The sequence below is a fragment of the Hipposideros armiger genome, unplaced genomic scaffold (genome assembly GCF_001890085.2).
Source record: "Hipposideros armiger isolate ML-2016 unplaced genomic scaffold, ASM189008v1 scaffold_83, whole genome shotgun sequence".
Taxonomy (NCBI): Eukaryota; Metazoa; Chordata; class Mammalia; order Chiroptera; family Hipposideridae; genus Hipposideros; species Hipposideros armiger.
Genome location: NW_017731433.1, coordinates 1,079,674 through 1,106,552, shown reverse-complemented (window position 1 = coordinate 1,106,552; position 26,879 = coordinate 1,079,674). Strand labels below are relative to the sequence as shown.

Below are 26,879 nucleotides of genomic sequence, written 5' to 3'. Positions count from 1 at the left end.
CAACATTTTGAGTCCCAACTGTGAAATTTTTGGGGGAAAATACATCATTAAATAAGTTAAATTGCAGTCCCTAAACGTAAGTAGCTGTATTAGTTGTGAAAGACTAGCCTATGGTATACCATCAACTGGAACCTCACAGGCCAGTGACACAGGTCTAACTCTCCCTTGTTCTACATCCCCTGGAGGATGAGTGTGGCTCTACCCATATCACAGTCACTGCAGGACTTAATGTGAATGCAGAGGCCTCCATCTAGAAATTTGCCTGCTAGTGAGACACGAAGAAAGTGTGACAAAGCACAAATTGGTTCCCAACATTTCTGCCTACCAGTGACCTATATCACAGTCACTTATATTTCACTGGCCAAATCATGTTGCTTGACACAGCTGACTTCAAGGAATATGAGAAGTATATTTCTCTTCCAGGGAGTGCAATGGATATTGGGTGAAGAGTAAAGCAATTGACCACATCATCTTAAAATTTTAGAGCAGGTGTCAGCAAACAACAGGCTATCACAAACTTTTATTGGGACACAGTGACACCCATTCATTTACACATGGTCGATTGGTCGGTGGTGGATTTTATGCATTACAGTGGCAGAGTTGAATGATTATGACAGAGACCATATGGCCCATAAAACCTAAAATATTTACTCTTTGGTCCTTTTCAGAAAATGTTTTCCTATCCTGATTCAGAGAGGCAAAAGATACATGCATAAAATTCTAAAATGAAATATATCCCACTTTCTTAGTTATTTCATGATTGAAACCTTTTGGGGGGGGAAGCAGGCAAGGTATAATTTAAAAAATAATCAAGTGGCAGCATCATTAAGAAAATGTGTCATAAAAAAATACTATGGAACTGCAGAGGAAACATGATTGAAAAGATGAGGGGAGATTTTTGAAGGAAGTCATATTTGAAGTGAGCACTGAAAGGAGAAAATATTTTCTCAGGAGTGACTGCAAGGGAAAAGTATTGTAGAACAAAGGAAAAATTTGAAGGAAAGTTTAGGATATGCTCAGGAATGGTGAGTGCTTTATTATGATGAAATGCTAGAATTTTTTATGACTTTTGGGAGATAAAGTTATCCCTGGAAACACAAAAAAACACCATCTTGAATTTTTTAATTAGAAATATAGTATTAAAAGATGCAGCAAGGGTGTTGAAAGGTATTCAGGTTTTCAGTCTGGCTTTTGCCATGTAGCAGACATGTGATCTACCTGTGTGATCTTAAATAATTTACTTAATCTCTCTGAGCCTCACCTGTCCCTGCCAATGAAACAAGGATGATTGGATCTCATAGTTTTCTGAGGATTTAAATAATGGATGTATGTCTATCCTGTGCCTCATACATAGTAGATGCTCAGGAATTATAGCTATCATTATTACTAATATTACTATTTTTATTTACTATCATAATTATATATATAGCTATCATATATTACTATAATATAGCTATCATAATTACTAATATTACTCTTTTTAAAACATTGCCTATTCACTTATTTGGCTTTTGCAGCCGGGCCCATTTCTAACTGACACACAACTTCTGGTCTTGGTGTCCCTTTTCATTTGTGCCTACTGACTGGCACAGTCTGCCGCTACCTGCTACCTGTGGAAGTCTATTTTTTAATATCCGTCTCAAATAATATTCTTTCTGTTAAGCCCTCAAAGTGATTTCCCATAATTTAAAATTAAATTATGTGTGCGGTCTTCTTCAGTCATTCATAAGATTTCTGAGGAAAGAGACTGTATCTTGGTCTTATTAGAATTTTTGCTGCAAATTTTTAGAAGCAGAATTCACTCATGGCAGAGTAGTCCAGAAAATATTTTATTTGTTTCTTGTTAGGGTCCCTGAAATCAATGAACCACTTTGGAAAAACCTTAGTTCTGCAACCAAGTTGATCTTCATAAAGAAAGAAAAATACAAGGTCATAAGTTGATCTAATTGTTAATGTTTCTCTCATTTTTTAAAGCAATTAAATTGAATTGTGTAATTTCTCATTAACATATAGGGAAGGTAGTTTTTTATCATAAATTTGGTGTTTTATTATTTACTTTTTTATTGTTAGTTTCAGGTGTACAGAACAATACAATAGTTATCCTTTGCACCCTTTGCACAGAAACAGCCCCCCTTCCCCATCTACTGCCCTCCCACCCCCGATACCATGCTTATCTATTACAATTCCATTGATTCCATTCCCACTCTCTACTCCATGTCCCGTGACTATATGTATATACAATTATAGTTGACATACATTATTATTCAACATCAACTTCAGCAATACAGTGTGGTGGTTAGGCCTCTACACCGACTATGAAGTGGTCTCCCTAACAAGACATGGGCTCCTAAAAAATATGTACAACATTGTTGATTATATTCTCCAAACTGTCTTTTCTATCCCTGAGGCCATATTGTAGTTCCCAATTTGTATTGTCTTGTCCCTTCCCCTTCTCCTTCATTCCCACCCCCTCCCAACTAGCAACACTCAGTTTTTCCTCTGTGTCTCTGAGACTATTTCTGTTTACATTTCTCATTTATTCAGTTTTTCAGAATCCACATATAAGTGAGATCATATGGTATTTGTCTTTCTCTGACTGACTTATTTCACTTAGCATAATGTTCTCTAGTTCCGTCCATATTGTTGCAAATGGTACGATTTCCTTCTTCTTTATAGCTGAGTAATACTCCATTGTATAAATGTACCACCGTTTCTTAATCCAGTCATCTACTGATGGGCATTTCAGTTGTTTCCAAGTCTTAGCTATTGTGAATAGCGCCACAATGAACATAGAGGTGCATATATTTTTTCAGATTAATATCGGGGGTTTTTTTGATAAATACCTAAGAGTGGAATTGCTGGGTCATAAGGTAGTTCCATTTCCAGTTTTTTGAGATACCTCTATACTAATTTCCATAGTGGCTGCACCAGTCTGCAGTCCCATCAATAGGGAAGGTAGTTTTAAAATCACATTTATGAAATTCTCTAAACAAAATGAAGCTTTACCATTTTTTATTTATTTCCTAGCTATTTAATGACTAGCATATAGCCTAGAGCCTTTCTAAATTTCTACGATATTATGTGAAAGTCACTAGTTAAAGAAAGAACGTTTAAAATGAAGGATCCAAACTATGTGGCTTAAAGTAACACAAGGAATTTCTGATTGTCTCTTTTCCTTTTGATGGGTTCAGATATTTAAAGCAGTACTCACAAAGAAGAGGGCTGTTAGCGCCGTGGGTGAACCGTATGAGTCTGTGGAGCGTGGAGGAAGCCTTAGCACTCTTACTCATGTTCAATTTTTACCCCATCATTTAAAGATCTTTACTTTTTAATGTTTTAAAATATATATTATATATTTATCTAGTATTTTAAGTATACAATTTCTATTATTGTATATAAAAAATGAAAATTAATAATTTTATGTATGTACTCAAAATTTATTTATTGATGGGTATAGAATTATTTAAAAAGTGGAGATCACTGGTTTAAAGGAAAGCAATATATATTATACATACAATAAACAGCAATATTTAGTCATGCATTTCCTATACTTATTAGCTTTGAAGAGACAATGGTGATTGCTTTCTTTCTATTCAAATTGCATTAGGATACAATACATATTTTTGAAAAAATATTGGTTTCTGGTGGTGAAGAATCTTCTGGTAGCTTCAGGATCCCATCCAGCATTTTTAAGTTTGGCAAACAGGAGAACACTCTAAAGCAAAAGTTAAAAAAAAGAAAGAAGAAAACAGTAACTATTGAACAAAAACATTGTATTTCACTTACTCCCTTTATAAATAAGCAGTCTTTGCCTATTGTTATAAGAGAGAAGAGTGGCTATCTCTTTATTCTGTTTTGTTTATCTTTGCAATGGGGTTACAATAAAATACTGATTATTCATGTTCATTGTGCTGATGACCCTGCAGTGGCTTGCCCTCTCAGGGGCTACTACAATAGATAGTTCAGTAGATTTGTTAAACATTGATCAGAGAAGTTGAACTGCATACAATCTGTTTTTATAAGAGAACTTCATTCCAGTTTTTACAAAGTCTTATAAAGGAAAAAAAATTAATGAGTGAAATTAGCCAACTAGCCATGAGGGAAAGAAGTAGATCATGATATATGAGCATGTTATAAAGTTAGAAATTTTAAAAATAAAAAAAAATAAAACAAGCCCATGTTGTTTAGTTATAGTTAAGGAAGAATTCTGAGTGAGAAGTATAAGAGAGAAGATGGGAAATAACACTCTGCTGAGTTATTTTCCGTCGACAAAGAACATTTTGAAGCTCACATTTCAAATTTAGACAGTTACTTCTGGGTTCAGGAAGGGGTCCTTCACATCAATCCTGTTAAACAGCAGTCATATAGCTAGCAGTGTTATAAAGCAACATTCTGTTTCAGGTGGTCAGCTTTTCTGGGTCTGGGAATTCTGGGGGCTCAGGCCAGAGGAAATGTATGGCACTGGGACTTTCCCAAGATGAAAGATACTGAACCCTCTTAGTAGACTTGCCAAGCTCAGCTAATGATGGTGCTGATCTCCTTGAGTAATCCCATAGGCGCATGATTCTTTTAGCGCCAAATACCTTCTGCACATTATCTCATGTTATCCTCACAACAACTCTGGCAGGTTGGTTTTTATCCCTCATATTAAGTAATTTATCCAAGATTATAAAGCCTGTAGGTGACAGGGCAAAGATTAAAATCTCAGTCTTCTGGCTCCAGTGTTTAGACTTAGCTGGCAGGAACTACTACTTGTTTTTAGAAAGTCCAACTATAGTAAACTAAGACAACATTGACTTCTGAAGAGTGGTAGAAGAGTTTGCTTATGGGTATTTGAGGAGTGGGGCTGCCCTCTACCTACTGACACGTACACTATTAGCTCTATTATTAAGTCCTTTCTCTTTTGTACTGTGCTGTCTTCTTACAGGAGGATCTGAAACAAAGGAGGGAGGGGAAGATAGTCACAATTCTAGGTGACAATGATCAAGAAAAGCTTATACTTAATTCTGATCATAATGTAAAGGGTCATTGAAGATCTGGCCCAAATCCTTGACACAAAGATACTCAGTGACAAAATGGACGCTGTTATAATTCTCAACATAAGGATTTTTGGCTGGGTAATTAAACCCAAATTTGGGTGAACATGGGACTTCATTTGGTTCCTCAGCAGGAGTGGATACTTAAAAATCCTTTTCTCATAATTCAAAGTGGCTACAACTTTCTGTTTAAAGTAACCCTGTACTACCTACATCAATACAACTTGGCTTTTTTATAGTTTCAATATCAGTATATATCTACCTTGGACTCAGTCCAATAGACTTAATACTAGAAAAATAGAAGAACCTCATTATATCCTTCATCCCCACATAACTCCATACCACATTATGAATTTTGAAGACAGATTTATTGTAATACCTCAGGGCATATCAGATTTCAGACAATTAATCTTAATACTATTATTGTAAGGCATTCTTTGAAGAGAGGCAAGTGACTGAGTTGGGACTAAACTGTTTTACAAAATCTCACATATAAATTAACAAAACTGACGTGTAATAATAATAAATTATCTTCATGACGAGAAATGTGCTTTTTATGAATGATGCTAAAATGTCCAGCTAAACCTCCTCTGACTTTAGGAAATATAATTTTCAACTTCAAAACATTATTACAGTTAAATATTAAAGCAAATGTGCTGTTAGTTTTCACTTATGTAAGAGCAATTTGAGCATTCATTATCACAGGACATGAAATTTTGCTGTCAGACTCTAGTCATAAGGGAGACAACTGAAGTAATGAGATTTATGTAGTAACAACAGAGATTAGAATTTTTATTTTGACAATTTTTCACTGTACATCAGGGGTTGAGGAGTCAAATATTACACAGGCCTCTGGAGTATAGTTGCCGTCCTGGAAAAATGGCAGTGTGAGAAAGGAAGGAAGTGAGAACTTTGTCTGCTATTGAAATTGGATGTAGATCAAGGACTATTATTATAGAACAGGAATGGAACTAAGTGATGATCTAAACCTTTGTATGATGGATTCAAACTGAGAGATGAGAAGACTTGTGGTCACATGGGGGCAAATACAGGTTCAAGAACTCACTTGCTTGTTTATACCCTTTTAATTCCTGTAAGTACACTAATAATGGTGCCGGGAATTAGCTGGAGATAAATAGGTGGGAAAATTACTTGGTGTACACTCCACGATTGTTTAGAGTCCATTATCATCATTAGAAATGTTCCCAATAGTGACAAAGGAATAAGAATGGTTTATTTTTGGCAGGTTTTCAAGCTCTTTGAACCACTAGAGTGGATTGAATCAATTACTTCTTTGTGTGCAGTTAATGGTGCCCTATGGCCCAAAGGGGTGAAAATGAAACCAGAGAATAAACAGTTTATGAGATTGTCACATGGACTTTGATAGGAATTTATATTTAGAAATATTTTAAAAGATATAATATCTATTAAACATTATGAAAGAAAATGCATAGGATTTGAACATCTAAAATGAAACATCTTTGTGTATGTAAAGTCACATTGCAGGAGGAGCCTAAAATGTGTACAGCAATCATAATTTAACCAAGAGAAGAGTGTATTAAAATCAATGTACAAAAATCCATTGTGGCCCTGTATGCTGAGAATGAAATTTCATAAAAAGAAATAAAAAAAACCAACCCTTTTGCAATTGCAACAAAAAGAATAAAATACCTAGGAATAAACTTAACAAAGGATGTAAAGGACCTATACACTGAAAACTATAAGACATTATTAAAAGAAATTGAAGAAGACACAAAGAAATGAAAAGACATTCCGTGTTCATGGATTGGAAGCATCAACATAGTTAAAATGGCCGTATTACCCAAAGCAATATACAGATTTAATGCAATCCCATCAAAATCCAAATGTCATTTTCTAAAGAAATAGAACAAAAATCATCAGATTTGTATAGAACTGCAAAAGAACCCAAATAGCCAAAGCAATCCTGATAAAAAAGAATAAGGCTGGATGTATTATACTCCCTCACTTCAATTTATACTACAAAGTGACAATAAAACAAATAAACAAACAAACAAAAAACCCATCGTATTGGCAGAAAAGCAGACACATAGACCAATAGAATAGAATTGAGATTCCAGAAATAAACCTACATAAATATGGGCAGATAATTGATAATTTTCAACAAAGGAGCCAAAAACATACAATGGAGAAAAGAAAGCTTCTTTAATAAATGGTGCTAGGAAAATTGGAAAGCCACATGCAAAAGAATAAAACTAGACTGTTATCTGTTACCATATACCAAAATTAACTCAAAATGGATCAAAGACCTAAACATAAGACCTGAAACAATAAACTACATAGAAGAAAGCATAGGTACTAAACTCACGGACCTTGGATTCAAAGAGGATTTTATGAGTTTGACCTAAAAGGCAAGGGAAGTAAAAGCTAAAATAAATGAATGGGACTATATCAAACTAAAAAGCTTCTGTACAGCAAAAGAAACTATCAACAAAATAAAGAGGCAAACAACTGAATGGGAGAAGATATTTGCAAACAATGCCTCTGATAAGGGGCTAATATCCAAAATATGTAAAGAACTCATACAACTCAACAACAAAATAAACAATCCAATTAAAAAATGGGCAGAGGACCTGACGATACTTCTTCCAAGAAGACATACAAATGGCCAACAGATATATGAAAAAATGCTCAACTTTACTAGCTATTAGGAAAATACAAATCAAAACCACAATGAGCTACCACCTCACACCTGTTAGAAAGGTTTTCATCAACAAGAGAAGTAATAACAGGTGTTAGAGAGGCTGTGGAGAAAAAGGAGCCTTCATACACTGCTGGTGGGAACGTGAACTGGTACCGCCACTTGGAAAACAATAGGGAGGTTCCTCAAAAAATTAAGAATAGAATTACTATGTGACTCAGCAAACCTTCTTCTGTGTATCCACACCAAAAATCGGAAAACATTTATCCATAAAGATGCATGTACCACTATGTTCATTGCAGCATTGTTCACAGTGGCCAAGACATGGAAACAACCAAAGTGTTCGATAGATGATTGAATAAAGAAGGTGTGGTACATATACACAATGGGATATTACTCAGCCATAAGAAAAGATGAAATACTGTCATTTGCAACAACATGAATAAATCTTGAGATTATCATACTAAGTGAAATAAATCAGACAGAAAAGTTGAGAACCATATGATTTCACTCATATGTAGGACATAAAACTGAAACCAACAAATGAATGAAAAAAACAAATAAACAAACAAACAAAAACTCATAGACACAGATAATAGTTTAGTGAGGGTAAGGAGTCAGGGGAGGTAGAAGAGGGTAAAGGGGCTCAAACACATGGTGATAGAAGAAAATTTAACTTTGGGAGGTGAGCACACAATGCAATATATACATGATGTATTATAGAATTGTACACTTGAAACCTATATAATTTTACTAACCAATGTCACCCCAATAAATTTAATAAAAATAAGTAAATAAATAAATTGCTATTAATATCAAAATTTAAAAAAATAAAAAGACAAAAAAAATCAGTTCAAAGTTCTTTAGGTGAGATTAGAAGCATGAAACACTCAACATGTATAACAGTAGATATGATAAAAAATTGCTGAGTGCATTTAAGAGAACAACTGTTAAAAGTATAATATTCAATGAAGTACAAAAGCTGACAAGGCACTTATGCCTTACCGTTTCCGGTAACTTTGGTGAAATTCACAAGGGTTCCTCTTGAGCATAAGGGATTCTAGTGGAGTGCACCGTAAACTGGAGAGCCCAGTCAGAGTCTCAATGTGGTTTTCAGCCAAGGATAAATGCTGTATCTGAGGTATCTTTGGCAATTGTTTGAAAGATGTAAGATGGTTTTTGTTCATATTTAAAACTCTGCAGCTGGATACAAAATATAACAGCTTGTCATTTGTCTCCTAAAGAGGGTGGTTAACTACCAAATCTTGCATAGGACTAGTATGCCTCACCTAGACCATAACTCCTCAAAGGAGTGTCAGTGATGACTTCTTCAAATGTGGTTTATAAAAAAAGATAAATATGTATATTAAAATATTAAGAGGAAATAAACAGAATATATAAGACTGTAAGCTTGCTGAGGGTAGGAATCTGTTTTCTCTTCTTACGTACACACTCAGTACTTGACACAGTATTTGGCCCACGTTGGGTCCTCAATATGTCGTTAATGAAAGAGTAAATGGCTGCATATAATCTCAGCTATAAAAAGTTCACACAAAGATGCATAGTAAATTGTGATGAGGATTGCCTTTAAGTAGTGATATTATAGTTAGTTTTCATTCTTTCTACTTTTTGTACTAAAATTCTATATTGAGATAAAAGCATTTTGGAGCAGAAAAAAAGCCTTTTTGTATAAAAGAAAACTAAAAGATATTCCTAATTAGGAAAAGAAACGTGTGTTAGGCGTTTAGGTTGTATACATTTTCCTGACAGATAATGCTTCTGACAGATAATTGTTTAAGACTGTGTAAATAGAGAAAATAATTCAAAATCTATCACTGACAACTTGCCTTAAGAAAAAAATCCTTTATGTATAAATTGAAATTTAATATATCCAGAGAGGAACACAAGTTACTTTTTATGAGCCTTGTACCCCACAAAGACAATTGATAAATAATTATTGCTAATAAAAGATGGTGCTAAACAGAGAGGGGATGGGCACACACAATGGCATTAGACAAACAAATTCTGTTTGAACCCACCCAGTTTTTATTATAACTGTTTCACATCTATTATTTTCATTTTCCTTGTTTCTTCCATTCCCTCTCCATATGGATATTTTACACAGTCCCTATCATACCTTTGATAACTTTTGGTTTTTACTTTTTTCCAGGTTACATAATCTTCAACAGCACTTTCGTGCTAGGATGATTTCTAATTGAAAACTCAGCCCAAATAGTTCTTGTTTAACTGCCATCCTCTCATTCTTCTCTGAAATCTGTTCTTCTCTCATCTACCAGTCATTCTCTCAGTTTCACTGTATATCCTGGCACCCTCTCAGCCCCTCAGATTCACCCCATCACAGATCCCAAATCAGTAACATAATATAAAGGGAGAAGCATGGCAAACCGAGTGTGGTTTTCCCCTGGCACAGAAGGCAAGGAGGCTATGATGATACATGCATCAATTTCTTTTTCTCCCTTGATAAATTGATTTAGCAGTTATAAAGTTTGAATTGCAATTATGTAATTTTATATTTCTTATTTCTAAAGAAAGGAAGGTCAAAAGAATATATCTAGAGAACACTGAAACTAGGTCAAGTCTTAAATGATTGTGTTTCTCTCCCGCTCTCTCTTTGTATAAGATAGATAAGATTTGGGAGTTTATTGATATGGATCAGATACTTCAAGTAAATTATCTTCTAGCTCAGTGCTTCTAAAGCATGCTATGTTGAATTTTTTTCTGTGTATGTTTATTTAAATGTGTATTAAAAATATAACTAATGCATACTATCGTATCCTTAGAAGAAAACTTGGGAATAAAGACTGAATAAATCAACATCAAAAAATGCTATAATTTAAAAATTATGACAGCAGTTTTAGATTTCTCTTGAAAATTTTTATTGGGGTATTTTTAAATGTGTTATTTAAAAATATCATAAGTAAAATAAAATGCTATGTAAGTCTGTCTAAAATTTTGAAGGGGCTTTGAAAATGACCAAAGATACCCAGACACATTGCATATTCTGAAACTTCCTCTGTGTCAGCCCAGGCTCAGAGATGTATCTTAACCTGTCCAAGGATTTACTCTTCCTTCTGTGGCTGCTTGATTTCCTTCACCTCGTAATTCTCTCCTGTGAAACTCTGTGTGCCCCTTTGTCTTCTAGCAAGGTTCACTCCACCAACCCCTTCTGCCTGGTGAAGCAGATAGCAGCTCTTTACACAAAAGGCTCTCAAGCAATCCTGAACAATGAGGTAGATTATGTTTAACATCAGGAGCTTGGGATCCTTGGAAGACCAAGGAGTCTATGTAATTTGTATATTTTGTTTGTTTATGTCTCTGTTCTGATTGGCAACCACACCCCTCCATTAGAATGTGACCTTGAAGCCAAGACTTTTGTCAATATTATTATTATATTATATTATATTATATTATATTAATTATAATATTGCATTTCTAGTTTACAATGCAAGGAACATGGCAAGGTTTTCTGCAAATATGATCCTATTATTACAAATTACTCCCCTACAAATTGATAATAATAATATTATTTTGGAAAACAATAGATATTTTTCCCTCTCGTGTGACAGTTTGATATGTAAATTTCCCTTCTTGCCTTGCCCAGGCATCATTTAGCACTCCCACCTCTAAGACCTAACCGTATGAGGTCAGCCATAATAGGTACATACAGTGGTCACATATCCCCAAATAGCAAAGAGAGGATTTTAACTTAGTAAGTGGACATGCTAGAGAGCAGGTACCTTGGCAATCTTATGGCACTTAAATCCACCAGTGAATTATCCACTAACCAGAGGGTTTCAACTCGAATTAGTCTTCTAAGAATCCTGTTAAAATTTGCAACTTGATAAGGGTCCCCCAGATCCTGAAAGGAAAGGTTCAGATTCTGAAGGGGAAAACACAAAGAAAAAGCAAGTTGTCAACTTTTCAAAATAGTATTGTATATGTTATTTAAATCAGTGATTTTCACCGATCCCCCCACCCTGCCTTTTTTGTATTTTTTTTTGTCCTTTAAGAGACTCACACTTCCAAACACTCACAATTTTGTTGCAGGGATTCCCAAGATAGTGAGGGTGAAGATCCTTACTGAATCCTGATTAAAATTACATTCAAGGTTAGGGGTCAGAGAAAAGGCAGGGTCCTCAAACAGATTCTGAAATTCTTGAGGGGTGGAGAGTGGTAGGGATAAAGCTTTGTTTGGAAATCACTGATTTAAATGGTTAGTTATCTTTAGACTCCTTGGAGATACTCAAAGAGCACATTTATAAAAATTTCAGAGTAAAATATCATCATTCAAAAGATGAAAACTATGGTTTTGTTTCAAAGCATCTAGGGACACATATTTAAAAATCACTTGGCATATTTCAAAGATACTGGATATTTTACTTTTACTTTTAACATCAGACAACTTTGATGTAAAGGAAATTAAAACCACTCTCAGTAGTAACATTGCTCTTGAAAAGTCTGTTCCCGAAAGTCAACTTAACCTTTTATTTCCACAATTTTACCATCAATTTCTGTCAATAAAAAAATTATTAAACAAAATGACCATCCTTTTTTTAAAAATTTGAAGCAAAATATTTATTATCTTTAAAGAAATACAGAAATCTCTGTCTTTAAAAAGATCACTAAGGTCTTGGTATTTTTAGACATTAAACATCATAAAATTTGATACTTTAAGTTCCATGTTCCAAAAGTATAAAATGATTTAATTTTGAAATAAAAATGTAAGAAATGATACAAAATTATATCTATCATTTCTATATTAAATGTCACCTCCTCAGAGAGGCTATTTTTTACCATGATTTTCCACTAAGTTTTCTGTGATAGTTTAAGAGTTTATTTAGCCATCTTCTTAAAGTATAGTTATCTCAAGGCCAATTAAATTTTCTGTGATAATTTATTAGCAAACCTCCATTGGCCTTTACAATAAATCCATGGTTTCAATGGCAGCTATGAAGAGTGAATATATATATATATATATATATATATATATATATATATATATACACACACCCTGAAATGATTACCTCTAAAGAGAATCCTGGGAGTAGAGGTCAAAGTTTTAAATAAATAGGTGCATTCCTTAATTTCTTAAGAGTAGAATGCATGCATGCATTACGTAAGGATAATTTTAAATTAATTTTAAAAAAATAAAGCACTGTGCAGGGAAACAAACAATATTCTATTTTCATATCTTTCACTAACAAGTTGTGTGACCTCAGGCAAATCATTTCTCTTTCTGAACTTCCCTTTCCTCTTTGGAAAGGAAGGAGTTTAGACCAAAACCTCTCTGAAACTCATTCCTGCCCCCTAATTCTATAATTCTCTGACATTCAAGATCAACCTATGAAGAAAAAGAGGCATCAAGAAACCCCAACAAGCAGGTTTTAAACTCAGGCTCATTTCCAAAATCTGTATGAACAATCTGATCACTTCAAAAAACAAATATATCGGCACACCACTTTTTTTGGAAGAAGTTGATTGACTCTTTAAGCTACCAAGCTTATTCTTCCTGGGTCATCTTCAGTTCTCTGCCTAAATACAACTTGATCCAACAGGAGTTAGAAGTTAGAGTAATTGTAGCACCACAGCTTTGTAGTGAGCAGGCTGACTAATTGCAGGTTTATTTCAATGCTAGTGGCTCAGTCACCTGGGTCATTTCAGCACCAAGAAATCACAGCTCATCGCCTTCATTGGTGAAAAGTTTGATTTGTTCCAGCATAGCTCTGTTAAGACCAGGCTGGCTGCCTTGGCTGATCAGAACTTCAGGCTTAATGCATTGTTCAAAGAACTCTAGACTGCACCATAAATTCATGGATAAAGATTATTATCCAAAAATTGACTTAAAAAAAAAGAACAATTTTATTCTCAACTATTTCACACTTTTCCAAAGTTCAGCAATATCTGAATAAAATAAAGGTTGGAAAATAAGTAACACGTCACGATGAAGAAGGGATTTGCAAAAAGAGATGGAGAAGCCCAAATACCACCAGTTTTAAAGAAATCTCTGAAGAGATGCTTAAAGTTTTGATATTTATCCTTGTAATTGACCTTTAAAAAGTGTCATAATTTAATCAATGATGGAAATAGACTTTTTTCTGTTTTTTAAGCTCTCACCTTGCAGTCTTCCCAGTTTTCTTGTAGCCATGTTTCCCATTTGTTTTTTTCAAGGACTTTTTTCTGTGGAGGCAGAGCACCTTCCTCCTGTCTGAAGAGCAACTCTTCTGCAGAGGGTCCTGGGCCAAAGTCACACAGTGAGATCTTGGAAGTAGGTTTAGGGCAAAAGGACAGACAGCTTCATTTGGTATTTGACTCATTGTTTTAAACTTCTATTCGATATCAGGATTGAGGAGACATGATTTGTCAGCAAACAGTGTGAGCAGTAACAAAGAGTTAACTTTTAACCCTACCTAAATTATTTCTAGCACAGGCAAGTGAGAAAAATCACCAATGTAGTGGCTTTAATCTTCATATAATTTTCTGTTTGAGGATGTGAAGTCACTGCTGACATTCCCTCCCTTGTGTCTCTCAATTTAATTAGCCACCTGGTCCTATCAGTTTTTCCCTTGAGAATCTGTCCCTTCCTTTTCAATGTCCAGACCCTCATTGTTTTCCTACCTGAACTGTAACTGCTTTCTCTTGGATCTTTTTGTTTGCAATCTTCTCTCCCTCAAAATAAATGATGCAACTTGCCATCCAGCCTTACTAAAACACAGCTTTTACCATAGGATTTACATGTTCAAAACATTTCGGAAATTCCTTACTGCATACCAAATAAAGGTGGACCATACTGGCTTGTCAAGCAAGGTTTCCCACAATCTTATCCTAACCCTCATATCCAAACTCATTTCCCACTCTTTCTAACCTTATTGTTCTCCAAATCAGGTTTGCACACAACTTCCAGGGTTAGGGAAAGGATATCCTATTTCCAGTCTGGAGTTGGTTGCTAGGTAATTGTGCAACTCCAGATGACTAATTTTAATTTTCTGAGCTTCAGTTTTCCATGCCTGCAAAAATACAGGAAAAACTGGAATCAAGGGCCCAACGCGAGCTGAATTGGGTGAGAAAATATGCTTGTTTGAAGTTCATAATGCTGTATAAAAATACTGATATCTAGTACTTTTTTTAAAACCAAAATACTATCGTAGACCAACGTATGCTTTCTTATTGCCATAACCCCTACACTCTACTGTGCTATCCCAGACAAACTGCACTCTGCTATGATGTCAACAGCAATCCTCAATTAAATGATTTCAATTCCCTCCCAACTCTAACATTGTATTAACCATGAGTCATATCTGGTACCATTTTCACACACTTCCAGCACTCTATTTTTCAAAAATTGGTGATTCCTCTCATTTCAAGGGTGACAAGAACACAGAAAGAGGATACTGAAGGCATCAGGAACAAACTTTGTTTTTGTGGCAGGTTTGTCTGGGCTCTGGTGGGAGACAGGGAGTCCATTTGTGAAGGATTTCTGGAAGGCAATAGGAGAAAGACTCCCATATTTCATTATTTTTGGCACAAACATCAGTTCTTTCACTGCATGCAGGTGGAAACCAAGGTATAAACTTCTCTTTCAGGCATTTCTCTCATAATAAACTATTGACACTCAGGAAATAACCTAACTCTGAAGGCGGCAGTATCCCAACCGATTTACAAATAAAATGTTCTTGTGTTAGGAAACTCTCTTCTTCATTGATCAGGATGATTGGAGTTAAAAGTCATAGAACTGGAAAAACTGGAACAATCACCTAATTGACTGGGGAGAACTTGGGCTCAATGGTCTTTAATACCCATCCCCAATTTGATAACTTTCCTTGTGCAATAGATACCCCAGAGTTTATTAAACTCTGTCCTATACTGTTCGTTTGACTTCTATTGATCTGCTCTTTCAATTATTTTTTTAAAGCAGCTTTCCAAGATTTCTTTGAAGTTGGAGGCCAAAAGTCACATCTACTGTAAAGAAATGTGTTAAATTGGATTGTTTCTTTTCTTTTTTTCTGAGACTTTGTTAGTAACCGAGGATATATCTTAGCAGCTGAGAACTACAGTTTGGAGTATCTGACAGCCCAGGGATGTTGGCCTTCCCCTGCTATCTCTGAGATTGTTCTTGGTCCCCTCAGTGGATCTATAACTCAGAACAACAGTGACTGAATTAATTGGCTGAGGGATTTTCAAATAGAAAGCATTTATTCTCTAAAGGAACTCCACCAAAAATTCGCTCTTTTGCTTCATTTAATTGGGAGGAGTTGTCAGTCTTGATCTGGGGATCAAAGTCGGGAAATTGCTGTTTATCACACACCAGATAACCTTCCTTTTCTTAGGAACTCTTCCTGGATGTACAATGGGGCAGTCGAGACCCACTGAAATAGTTTTGATGGGTGTTTCAGGAGGGTAGAAGGAGGGTAATCCTTATCAGGATGCTTTGAAAATCATTTGTTCTCCATCTCACACACACAAAATAACTTAAACACAGTTAACAGCAACAAACAAGAGATATCTATTTTCTTCATGGTTTGAGGGGATGGGCTTCTCCAATATTTTCTATCCCCTAGATCATACTCCATTCACACTAGGCAAGAGATTGTGTGTTGTTCATGATCTATGGCAGGAAAATGTGCCTTATCTCTGCACAGAGATGATGTCCTTTGCATGAATGGCCACCGTGGTCATTAGATGGGATTGGTTTTGCTGAGGGATGACCTCAGCACATGACCTGGCTGCTTAAATCAGGGAAGCGGGGAGGCCACTGGACTCTCTTTACACATTTTCAGTTTACTTCTCCTACATTTTATCATCCGGTCATCCCTTCCAATTTCTTCAGTTCTGTAGTTCTTTCTAAACTTCACTCTCCACCTGTGCTCAGCATACAATTTCTTTTTTCCTCATTGTGGCTGCTGCAATCATCAACTACCTCCCACACACACACATAAACGCCAGCACCCTTACTTTAGCAATCAATCTTTTTACTTTCTATTCAAATTTCTTCCTTCCCTGCCTTGCCCCATACCTCCTAATCCAGTGTGTCTCATTGTATGGCCCTCAGATAATCTGCAACAGAATTTCCTGTGATAATTCTTACAAAGGCATATAATGAGGCCCCACTCCATATTAACTACATCAGATTTGGGGGTGATTAGGGCCTGGGAACCTGAATTTTACACCCCTTCAGGTAATTTATCCACATTCTATTGTTTAAGAGCCAACTGAACTTAGCCCACTTTAGCCCTGGATGTAGCCCTCTTTTCCTTTTGCCGATGAATTTCTTACATATGTGACACACTGCGTCCACTTCCTCTGGTCTCATTTCTTCCTAATTCCTCATAATTTCTTGCTCCTTGAAAAATATTCTAAGGCCCCCAAAGCACAAATCTAATTTACTTCTAGTTGGACTATGTACTATTATTTTAAAAAATAGGAGTCAGTGCTTAGCTGCAAATAGAACTGACAGAGTTAAATATAAGAATGTTTTTTACTCAGTTTCAGAAAATCATGCTATTTAGCCTCCTTCTTTTGTCGACTATTAATAAGTTTGAGTGAAAGAAGAAAGGCATTGTGTAAGTAAAGCGATGCAGGTGAGAGGAGGAAATGGGAAGATGAATGTATCTAAAGCAACTTTTTCTAAATCGATATTGTGATTGTGCAATGTAACTGCCAACCTGCAAATACAGATGGAAGATAACCAAGGTATTTGATGTTTTATAAAGACTGAATAATCACTGTATAGGAATAATGTCTAATATTATTTCATCAGCTTATGGAGGATGCAAAAGAGACTTGGGAAATACATGGTCCCTGTTCTTACATAATTTATAATCTGTTGAAAGCTACTTATAGAAACCAAACTGTAATCTTCCTATGTTAATCAAGTTATGTATATCAGGGGCTGCAGATTATAATTCTTCATACTGTCACAGAAATTTTCATATAAAATCTGATAGGATGAAAAAGGAATAGTAAAACATTGGTTATTCTACCAAATTTAAAATGTTTAGTGAAAACATAAAATGAGACGACCTGGTTTATTTATTCTCTTTTGATGCTTTTTCAAAGAAACAGTGTAGAATTAAACCAGGTTAAAGTCATCCATTGAAGTGTCAGTGTTATCCATACTCATGAAATATAGTAAATAAACTAAATTTTCAAAAAGATCCTGGTTAAATCAGTTTAATATCCATATGATGGAAATGTATGCAACCTTTAATAAACATGTTTTGGGTAATTTTTAATAACATGGAAGAAATGCTCACAATATCAAGATAAGTGGAAAAATTCAAGAAACAAAATAGTTTATATAATTTTGTAAAAAAGGATGTACGTATATGCTTTTCAAAGAAAGACTAAATGGAAATAAAAGTCACAATGACTATTTCTAGATGGTTGCATTACATGTTCTTCTTAATATATTTTCCAATATTTAGTATTGAACATTTATTATTTTTATAATCAGGTATCACAATACGTTTTTAAAGGTGGCTTCACTATATTAACAATACCATGATCTTGAAAAAGGAAAATTTTCTACCTCCAAGTAATATCTTTTTTATTTCAAGTAATGTCTTTTAATCTGAAAAAAAAATCTACTCAGAGCTCGTACACAGAGAATACATACATTTGTTCTTTTACCTTCTCTTACTCTTGGACAATGCAGTTGACTTCCTTGAATGTCATGTTGTTCTACCGTTTGCCAAGTGAGGTACTTAAAACGATCTGATGGAAGCTTTAAAATAAGGAAGAAGAGAAATATCACCTGGCAGAATATATTTCATTTAATTTTATGTGTAAAAGTGATGCAAATCTGTGCCAAATATTCAGGCAAGTTATCCAAGTATCTAATAGTGTGCTCATAGAAATCATTTTAGTGCAATCTAAATTATGTATTCTTTTTCAACTTTGCATCTCTGTTGCCTGCAAATGACTTATGTTTGATGGTAAATGATAGCAGATATAAATATATGTACCCATTCATGAATCCACTTTACACCACCTCTGATACATCATCCTTCAATATTTACTGACTAGCTCATGAGGAATCTTATCCTATTTTAGAAGAGTTCTAATTGTTAGGGCTCCTCATTCTATGGGCCTCAAAGAATCCCTCCATGTGTGACTACTATTTTAAGTGTTTAATAACAGCTATCTTTTTCCTAAGTCATTCAATTATTACTCACAGATCACGGTTTGTAAATTATTACATATCCAGGAAGAACATGTGGTTCTCCTTGAGAAGAGTTGAAATTTATTGATATTGCTCTTAAATGTGTAGCCAGTACTGAATCAAATATTTCAGGTCTGGTCATCTTCTTTGTTCCAGATAGTATATGTATTACTGACAAAAATATGTGCCAAGGTCACATTTTGGGCAAGTTTATGTTGTTTACTATCACTGAGATTGCAGTCAATCAAAATTCTTATTATCTTATATAGCTTATGATAGCGTCAAGGCTAACACAAGCAAAAAGGCATATTACTAGGAAAATAATATTATATGAAGTACATACACCATGGATTCATTCTTCTGTTATCCAGTGTCATACACATAGACAAACCAACCTGGAATATTTGATTTAAAGAAACGTCATTAAAGTATTTGGAACAACCTCATCCATCTCACAGAGCATTTCACAGAGCTTATGCTTTGCTTGAGCTGTAAATCTGAGTGACTAACAACATAAAAAACATTTCCACTATTAAATAAGCTTATGAGGCCCTGGATTAAACCAGGTTATGCATCACTCTTTATTATCAGACTTCTCAGAGCCTTTAATGTTCTAATATATATTGTGAGTCCCTACTACAAAGGGTTCCCCTGAACTTTTAAAATATAGAACCTTTTATTCTTGGAGCAGCATGTGGGACTGTACAGCGTGTGAAGCAGAATTGGGACAAAGCTGCCTTAAAATAAATTGGCAAGAGGTGGCTTTTAAATGATCATTTAGCTTTGATCTTTCATTTTAATTGCTTATTCACTGAATGACCATGGTTGTCCCAGTAAATATCTGAATATCTTCACTTAAAAAAAAATAGAACTAGTAATAATAGCTCTCTACCTTATTACCAGTAATACTAAAATGTTAATGCTTGAGCAACACTTTGAGATATCCTGATGATTTGCTAACATGCTTTCAAGGAATTTACTCATTCTTTAAACGAGTCTTTAAAAAATGAAAAAGCACGAATACATTTTAGAGTATTGAGGAATGTAGTTCCTGGCTTATTCTTGGTTGCTCAGTTTACATGTTTACGGAAGCTTCTTTCCCAAGCTCTTATGTGCTTTTGGAATTTTTTTTCTTGCTTCTATCACAGAATAAGGAACTTTTAGAAGTTAAATTCCCAGGAGTTGCCACACTCCATTGCCTTTTTGTGCTTTTTCTTGAGGCTCTTGCTAGGAATAAAAAGAATCTAGGCTAAAGCTATATTTGAGAAGAATGTTTCCACTTCTCAACTGACATCTAATTTTGTGCAAAAACCTCTTTATTTGTTTTTTAAAGGAATTATGTGTATGATTTTTGGATTTCTGACATTTTAGGAACATATGCCACTGCTTTTCTTTGTTTACATCCATGTAAGGTTGTCAATGTGTAACACTTGTATGACTGTTGTTTCTTAAAGGAATAGTGAATATTTGTGCCTTACACTGTTCTTTTTCCTTTTTTAATTCTGATAAGCCAATTGACTGATCCATTGGTATAATAAATATTTTTGAATGAGTATGCTTCATTTGATTCATTTATTCAAAAATATATATTGTACTTTTCAGGCACTTTGTCAGGCACTAGGGATACAGAGTTAAATAAAATGTGGCATTTGTGCTTGAAAAACTCATTTTCTATAATTTGGGAGTCAGACATATATATATAACTCATCTTGATCCAGTGGGATAAGTGGAAAAATTATAGATAAAAGAAAGAAGGAAAAAGCCCATATGATTCCACTTAGATGGGTTAGAGAAAAAGCCTTGGAAATGGTGAGTTTGGAAGGAGAAAATCTTACGTTGTTAACAAAGGACATTCCAGGAAGAAAAAAAACATATATCTTAGACTAGAGACAGAATTTGAACTCAGTGGGAGAAAGAAAGGGAGGTCATTTTGTTTTTGTGGTCATTACCTTTTCCACTCACCTCTTTATCTTCCTCTACCCTAGCTTCTGTCCATTTCTCCTCTGAGTTGGGACTGAGAGTGTCAACCTTTCATTTTTCCCCCAATTGCAAGGGTAGGTTTAAGAAGCGTATACACTTATGAAAACATGTTCAATATATGATAAAGTATGTCATATAAATTTATCATTAGGTAAAGGGCTAATTCAAAGTATTCACCTGGGATGATATTCCAGAATCTGACCGTGGATGAAATGCTCTCGACAGAGCCGACCATGTGTGTGTCTCACTCAGATCTGAGCCGAACGATGAGTTAGATGGATAAATCTTCTGGCTGTTTGTGTTTAGATCTGAGGAGCTGAGGGAAAGAAAATGCTTAAAGTGTTGTATATCTCTTTTAAAGTCTTTAAATATAAACACCTTTGTATAAAACAACAATAACAATAAATTTTAAGTGCCGGCTTTCCCATTTAGAGCAGAAATAAATGATACCCTAGGAATTTACCTAGATCTTAGGACGACTTTTACATCTTATCATAGTCCTAAGCACATTTTTATGGCTAACAGTCACTTAAGATAAATTGTCCCCAAAGTTAAGGGTGTCTGTCTACACTGACTGCATTTCTTAGAAAAGTAAATCTATTGGTACACACACATACACACACTCCTTTATAAGACATGAACGAGGAGGTGAGCCCTCATATTGGAATATCATTCCTAGTGGAACTACCACTGCAGATGTGGCATAAACTGACCTCTGTAAACACCCTTTTGTTTTTCCCATTGATCTGGGCCTTCGGATTTCCCTGAGGTTTCCCCCAAAACCTCTTATAGTTCCTTAAATTGGTGGAAAAGAAATTTTAAAAATCAGGTTTTTCAATCATTTTTACTCACTTTGAAATACTGCTCAACCATTTCACTTAACAACAATCCACTTCCCTCTGAAGTCCCACTTTTATCCCGCTGAGATATGTCTTTCCTGCTCTCCTATGCTAATTCTCTGGTTTAATATTCATTGTTATTCTTACACTTTTCCCTTTCTCCCCAGCAGTGCAATTGGTGCCGTATATTTGTAAGCCAATTTAAAAATAATATCTAAATATACCCTTTCATGTTAAGTAACACTGGAAATCATATTTCTATTTCTTGCCTCTCATTACTCTTGATCATTTTTCAGGCTCCATGAATCTTAAGAGGCAGCATTCTATATTTTATGCCATAGTTATTCTGCCCCTGTAGCAATTTTGTTTACAAAAAAACTACACATCTTTTGTATATTGAGGTTGCCTTCATGAACATTTCTATAATACAGAAATGTCTTTCATTTTTCATTTATTAGCTGAGCTGGTGCAGTAAAAGAGCATCGCCATTACATCATATTCTAAAAATAGCATTACCATGACATTAAAACAAAAAATGTATGCCTATTATCATGGAGAAAATTATTCCTCCATCTGCCATTAAATAAAAAATAAAGAATTTGGTCTTACGTGAAAAAGTCAGAAAAGTGTATGCCTCTCATATCTTCTTTCATTTGAGCAATTCTTTAATAGTTTAGCTATTGTTTCTTGGAATTATGAAAGAGTATCTTGCCATAGAAACAAATTAACGAACATTAGAAGAACAATATTAAATTGTGCAAGATTTATTTTCTTAAAGCAGGTAAATCCCGCCATCTATAATTGGGGTTTTGGCCAACAATCAGGGAGACAGAATTGGAGGAAGATAAAATAATATATCAGGGATAAATGGCAAATGAAACTGACTTTTTTGGTTCATTTGGTTCATCAATTTTTTTTAAAAAGATTTTACTGGGGAATTGGGGAAGGGGAACAGCCAAGTTGTTGTCCTTCAATCTTAGTTGTAGAGGGTGCAGCTAGCTCAGCTCCAAGTCCATTGTCATCCAGCCGGCCGTCGGCAGCTCGCGCAATTTTATACCAAAATGAAATGAGAAAAATAGGGAATGAACGTGGGTGAATCTTTCTTCAGTGACTGGTGTTTGGTGATTCTAAACTCCAGTCAGTGATGGTTACACAGTCAGAGACTCAGTTAATAGAAAAACCTGGAAGTCTCCCCCTTCTCTTGTTTTTTAATCTGAAGTGTGAGAAATGGTTTTATTTTGCTTATATAATCTCCCCAAGGGAGGGCACAGGGGGAATAATAAATTCACACAATTGAAATATTTGATAAAAGAGATCTATCTGGTTGGGGTTTACCGTGCTTTCCTTTCATAGTGCTATTAAGACTAAACAGAACAGCTTCAAGGTGAAATTAAGTTTAAAAGTAATTGAAAATTACCTTACCATCTTAGTTTACATTAGATAATTTTTTAGTTTAAACTATAAGAACTCTTTATGCCATTATCCTGATTACTACTAGACATTATTAATAACAGAAGGTAATTAAAAATTTGCTAACACAACAGGCAACTAACATCCCCACGATCTCTCTGTCTCTATCTCTGTCTCCATCTCTGTCTCTGTCTCTCTCTTTTCAGAATGATTGGGGATTGGCCATGACTTTCAACTGAAGACAAGCTACCTGAGAAGATTCTTATCTGTAGAGGACTCGTCTTCCAGTGTGAAATCTCTCTGTAGGCCCTCCAATCTGGTTTTCTCCCCTCACATTCTCATATTTCTTCCGGGCGCCATGCCAGAATGTAGTGGTGAAGGGCAGTGTGCTGGGATGCTGTGGTGAAAATTTGGGGATGCTCACAGCCTTTGTTCTGTTATTACTTCTATCACAAATCCCACATGGAAATTTTCTTGGCCTGCTTTTTTTTTCTTTTCTTTTAAATCTCAACAAAAAGAGATACTTTTTGATCTTTTAGTTTAAAAAAAGAAAAGAAAAATAGGACATCTTCCAGGTTATATAACTAACCCAAACTCCTACTCCATCTGTAACTGCCTTAATGCACACATAAGTGAAGTCAAAATTGCAAGATCTGTGAATCCTGTGAATCTGAGGAATAGTTACTCCTGTGTCCTTGGGCAAGATGCTGCACTTCTTAATCTTTGATAGTCAGATGAAGCTGTGGACTCTACCTGAGTGACAGTATTTTTCTGTTTTGTTTTCATTTTGTAACACTATTGCAATGACAGTTACTGTTACTACTATAATTTTATTGTTAACATTTTTTTATAACTTTCTATGTGCTAGGCACTTTAGAAGAGCTTTACATGGGTTAACTCATTTAAGCACTGAAATCACCTAATGAAGTGAGTAATATAATTGTTTTGATTTTGCAGATGAGGAAACTGAGGCACAGAGAGGTTGAGTAACTTGCCCAAGTCACACAAGTAAATGACCAAGTATTTTTAACTACTAGGATTCAAATAAGATTCAGATAAGCTACTGTGATTCTTTAAATAACTGTAAAGCTGTGTCGTAATTAGTGTGCAGTTATTGAGGAAAATCAATAATATTAATTTTTCTTGTTCTGATTGCTCTGCTTAAGTACATATAAATAATTGCACTAGTTTATAGAACACATAAATCCAAGCAGTTACTATTTACTGAAAACAAAAGTTAAGCCTTCGGTAGTAGAACCTACGAGAACACCATTACAGATAAACATCAAGCTGTTTTTCAAACCCTGTTTTACTTTCCCTTCCTGAAAGAATATAAAAGTAGACACATGCAGTTTAGTTGGTATATTGGTTTACCCATTTTTAATCTTTCTGCCTGCAGTGAACAAACAGTTATCATAAATTGCAAATCTAAACCCTTATGAAAGAGGAATTAATATTATTAATGCTCTAATATAAAGCTGCCATGGAGAAGATACCGCAGCTAAAATTGCATGACATTCATCAGCAGTGATTTATAGTGTCTTTAAAGTAGGTAACGCTATCTGAATTGGCCATCTATTCCTGGTTTTAAAAAGTGTAGAATGGCCAACAAGAAGGAATGAGGTGAGCTGAGACTGCTGGATGATAAACAACAATAATATAACTCATCAATTCATGAGCACCTTTCATCAGAAGATTGCAATGTCCTTTACAATCACGAATTTATAAGCCTCATAAATTGCCAGCTGCCACAGGTGCTATCTGTTTAATTAAAATGTCAAGTTGGTGATTATGTAACTTTGTAAGGTGAGTGAAGGAGGGAGTGACAGATGGCCTAGTTTTTGAGGTGCAGCTGAACTCTTGAGTTAAAGGAGGCAATGTTAGGCAAACACCATCTAGAGGGCCAGTGGGCCCCTTTCAGTCACTTAGGATTGTCACAATATTGTCACAATATTGCATATGACTCAATTTCTAAATGTTCCACTTATAGTTAGTGCTGTATCATGAGAGCTTTTTTTTTAGGAAGGAAGGAAATATATATCTCAATCTTATTTTTCAGTTATCAAATTTTTCCCAAACCCTCAAACTCCCTCTCTTTCCCCAAATACAGCTAGGTTCTCAAATCTTGTGGAATCTTGCTAAAATCAGGCACGTCTGAGGTAGGGGCTAGAAGAAAATTACTGTGGACTTTAGAGCATTAAATTTGGATGAAAGAAAATAGTAAATCAGTTTCTTTGATTTCTTTGACCATTCTTTTTATTTTTTAAATATAAATTCCTGTCCTCTCTATGCCTGTATTTTATTCATTTATAAAATAAGTGATGATTATGTTATCTGCATGCTAAAAATGGTAATGAGATAATAGAGAGTCCTCTGAAAATAATTCTTATAATGTCAAGGAAGGAATTTGATATTATAATTTAATAATTTCTTAAATGGCAAATTGGGTATACCCGGTTTTTAAATTTGAATGTTGTTATGTTTGAATTTCTAATGGCTTCCAATTAAGAACCTGAAATTAAACCAAAAAGTGAGTAAATAATTATATAGCAATGAGCTAGTCTGAAAAACTATGTTTTACAGGTATTCCAAAAATGTTTCAGTCCCCAAAGCCTAGGATTTTAGCAGATAAGTCTTAAATTAGATTGTCAATTCTAAACTTATATAATAATATTATAATTTTGAAAAACACACAACTAAACTTGTTATTTTTTTTCTTCTATCTGAAGGAGTCACAGTTTAATTTTATGTGACCCAATTTGTATTCTTATAAATTTTGCATGTCTCTGTGGCACCAGCCCCATGCACATTCCTATAAACACAAATAGACACCCAAATTAAGGTACAACAAAAGTCAAAGAACAAGCACCTGTAAAAGTTCTCCAGAAGGAAAACTTGCAGACGTCAATAACTATTAGTAAGTTTGTAGCATTTATTTATTTATTTATTTATTTATTTATTTATTTGTAGCATTTATTGAAACAAAAGATATATTCAAATATCAGAAACAATGAAGATGCAGAGACTGAGAGGCTGCTATGCTCCTTCTACAAATCATATTTAGTTTTTGCAACTAGTAACCACATATATAGCTGCTACTTAGAATTTTTTTTCAACACTTGAGGAATGTTTTGCTACTCCCTGTGTTGTCACAGCTTTGAAAATCCAACCATGTACAACACCACAAGAGAGAAGAAGAATATAGGCACTGAAGGGGAATATGGGATGGAGGTAGAGCCTGTGAACGGAGATAAAACCATCAAATCCCAGATAAAATGGACTGTATATTAGAAAGATGGTGTGAATAAGACGCTTGTTTCTTGGTAGACAGAAATGTGTTGAACAAAAATACTGGCACTAAGAAAACTTTTCCTTCCATCCTTCCTTCCTTTCATCCTCCCTCCCTTCCTTCCTCCCTTCCTCCCTTCCTTCCCTCCCCCTTCAGACTTCAAGATTAAACTTAAACTTGTAGCCTGGGCATCACTTTTCACACACTCTCTAAACTAATTTTATGAAGATTCACTACTTTAAAAAAATAGTGACCATAAAGGTCATTTTATACAGGCCTCACAAATAAGCCGGGCAAAATAAAGTTTGTAATTCTTTATAGAACTTCTACCTATTTAAAAACTATTGTTTCACAAATCCATTTCTACAAATTATGATACAATTTTTAACATTAAAATCAACATAATATCTAGACACTGTTTCAGTTTGCTAATAAAAATAGAACTTGTATAATAGAATTGCTTTGG

The 26,879-nt window shown here is 34.7% G+C and overlaps 1 protein-coding gene across 4 annotated transcripts in view; it reads right to left on the bottom strand.

Moving 5' to 3' along the window:
• Nucleotides 1-3,509: 3,509 nt before the first annotated feature.
• The window catches only part of LOC109383461 (uncharacterized), a 27,878-nt gene continuing 4,508 nt past the window's right edge, over nucleotides 3,510-26,879 (bottom strand). For 2 of the 4 annotated variants that reach the window (XM_019643922.1, XM_019643921.1), the window contains exons 2-7: nucleotides 21,053-21,191; nucleotides 18,364-18,457; nucleotides 13,852-13,970; nucleotides 11,475-11,617; nucleotides 8,722-8,919; nucleotides 3,510-3,715 (exon numbers count right to left, since the gene is read on the bottom strand). In XM_019643922.1, the coding sequence (XP_019499467.1) occupies nucleotides 3,604-3,715; nucleotides 8,722-8,919; nucleotides 11,475-11,617; nucleotides 13,852-13,970; nucleotides 18,364-18,457; nucleotides 21,053-21,191 (805 nt within the window). In that variant the 3' untranslated portion in view covers nucleotides 3,510-3,603. Of the gene's footprint in view, nucleotides 3,716-4,871; nucleotides 4,934-8,721; nucleotides 8,920-11,474; nucleotides 11,618-13,851; nucleotides 13,971-18,363; nucleotides 18,458-21,052; nucleotides 21,192-26,879 lie in introns of all 4 variants that reach the window. The other 2 variants (XM_019643923.1, XM_019643924.1) reach the window with 2 other exon arrangements.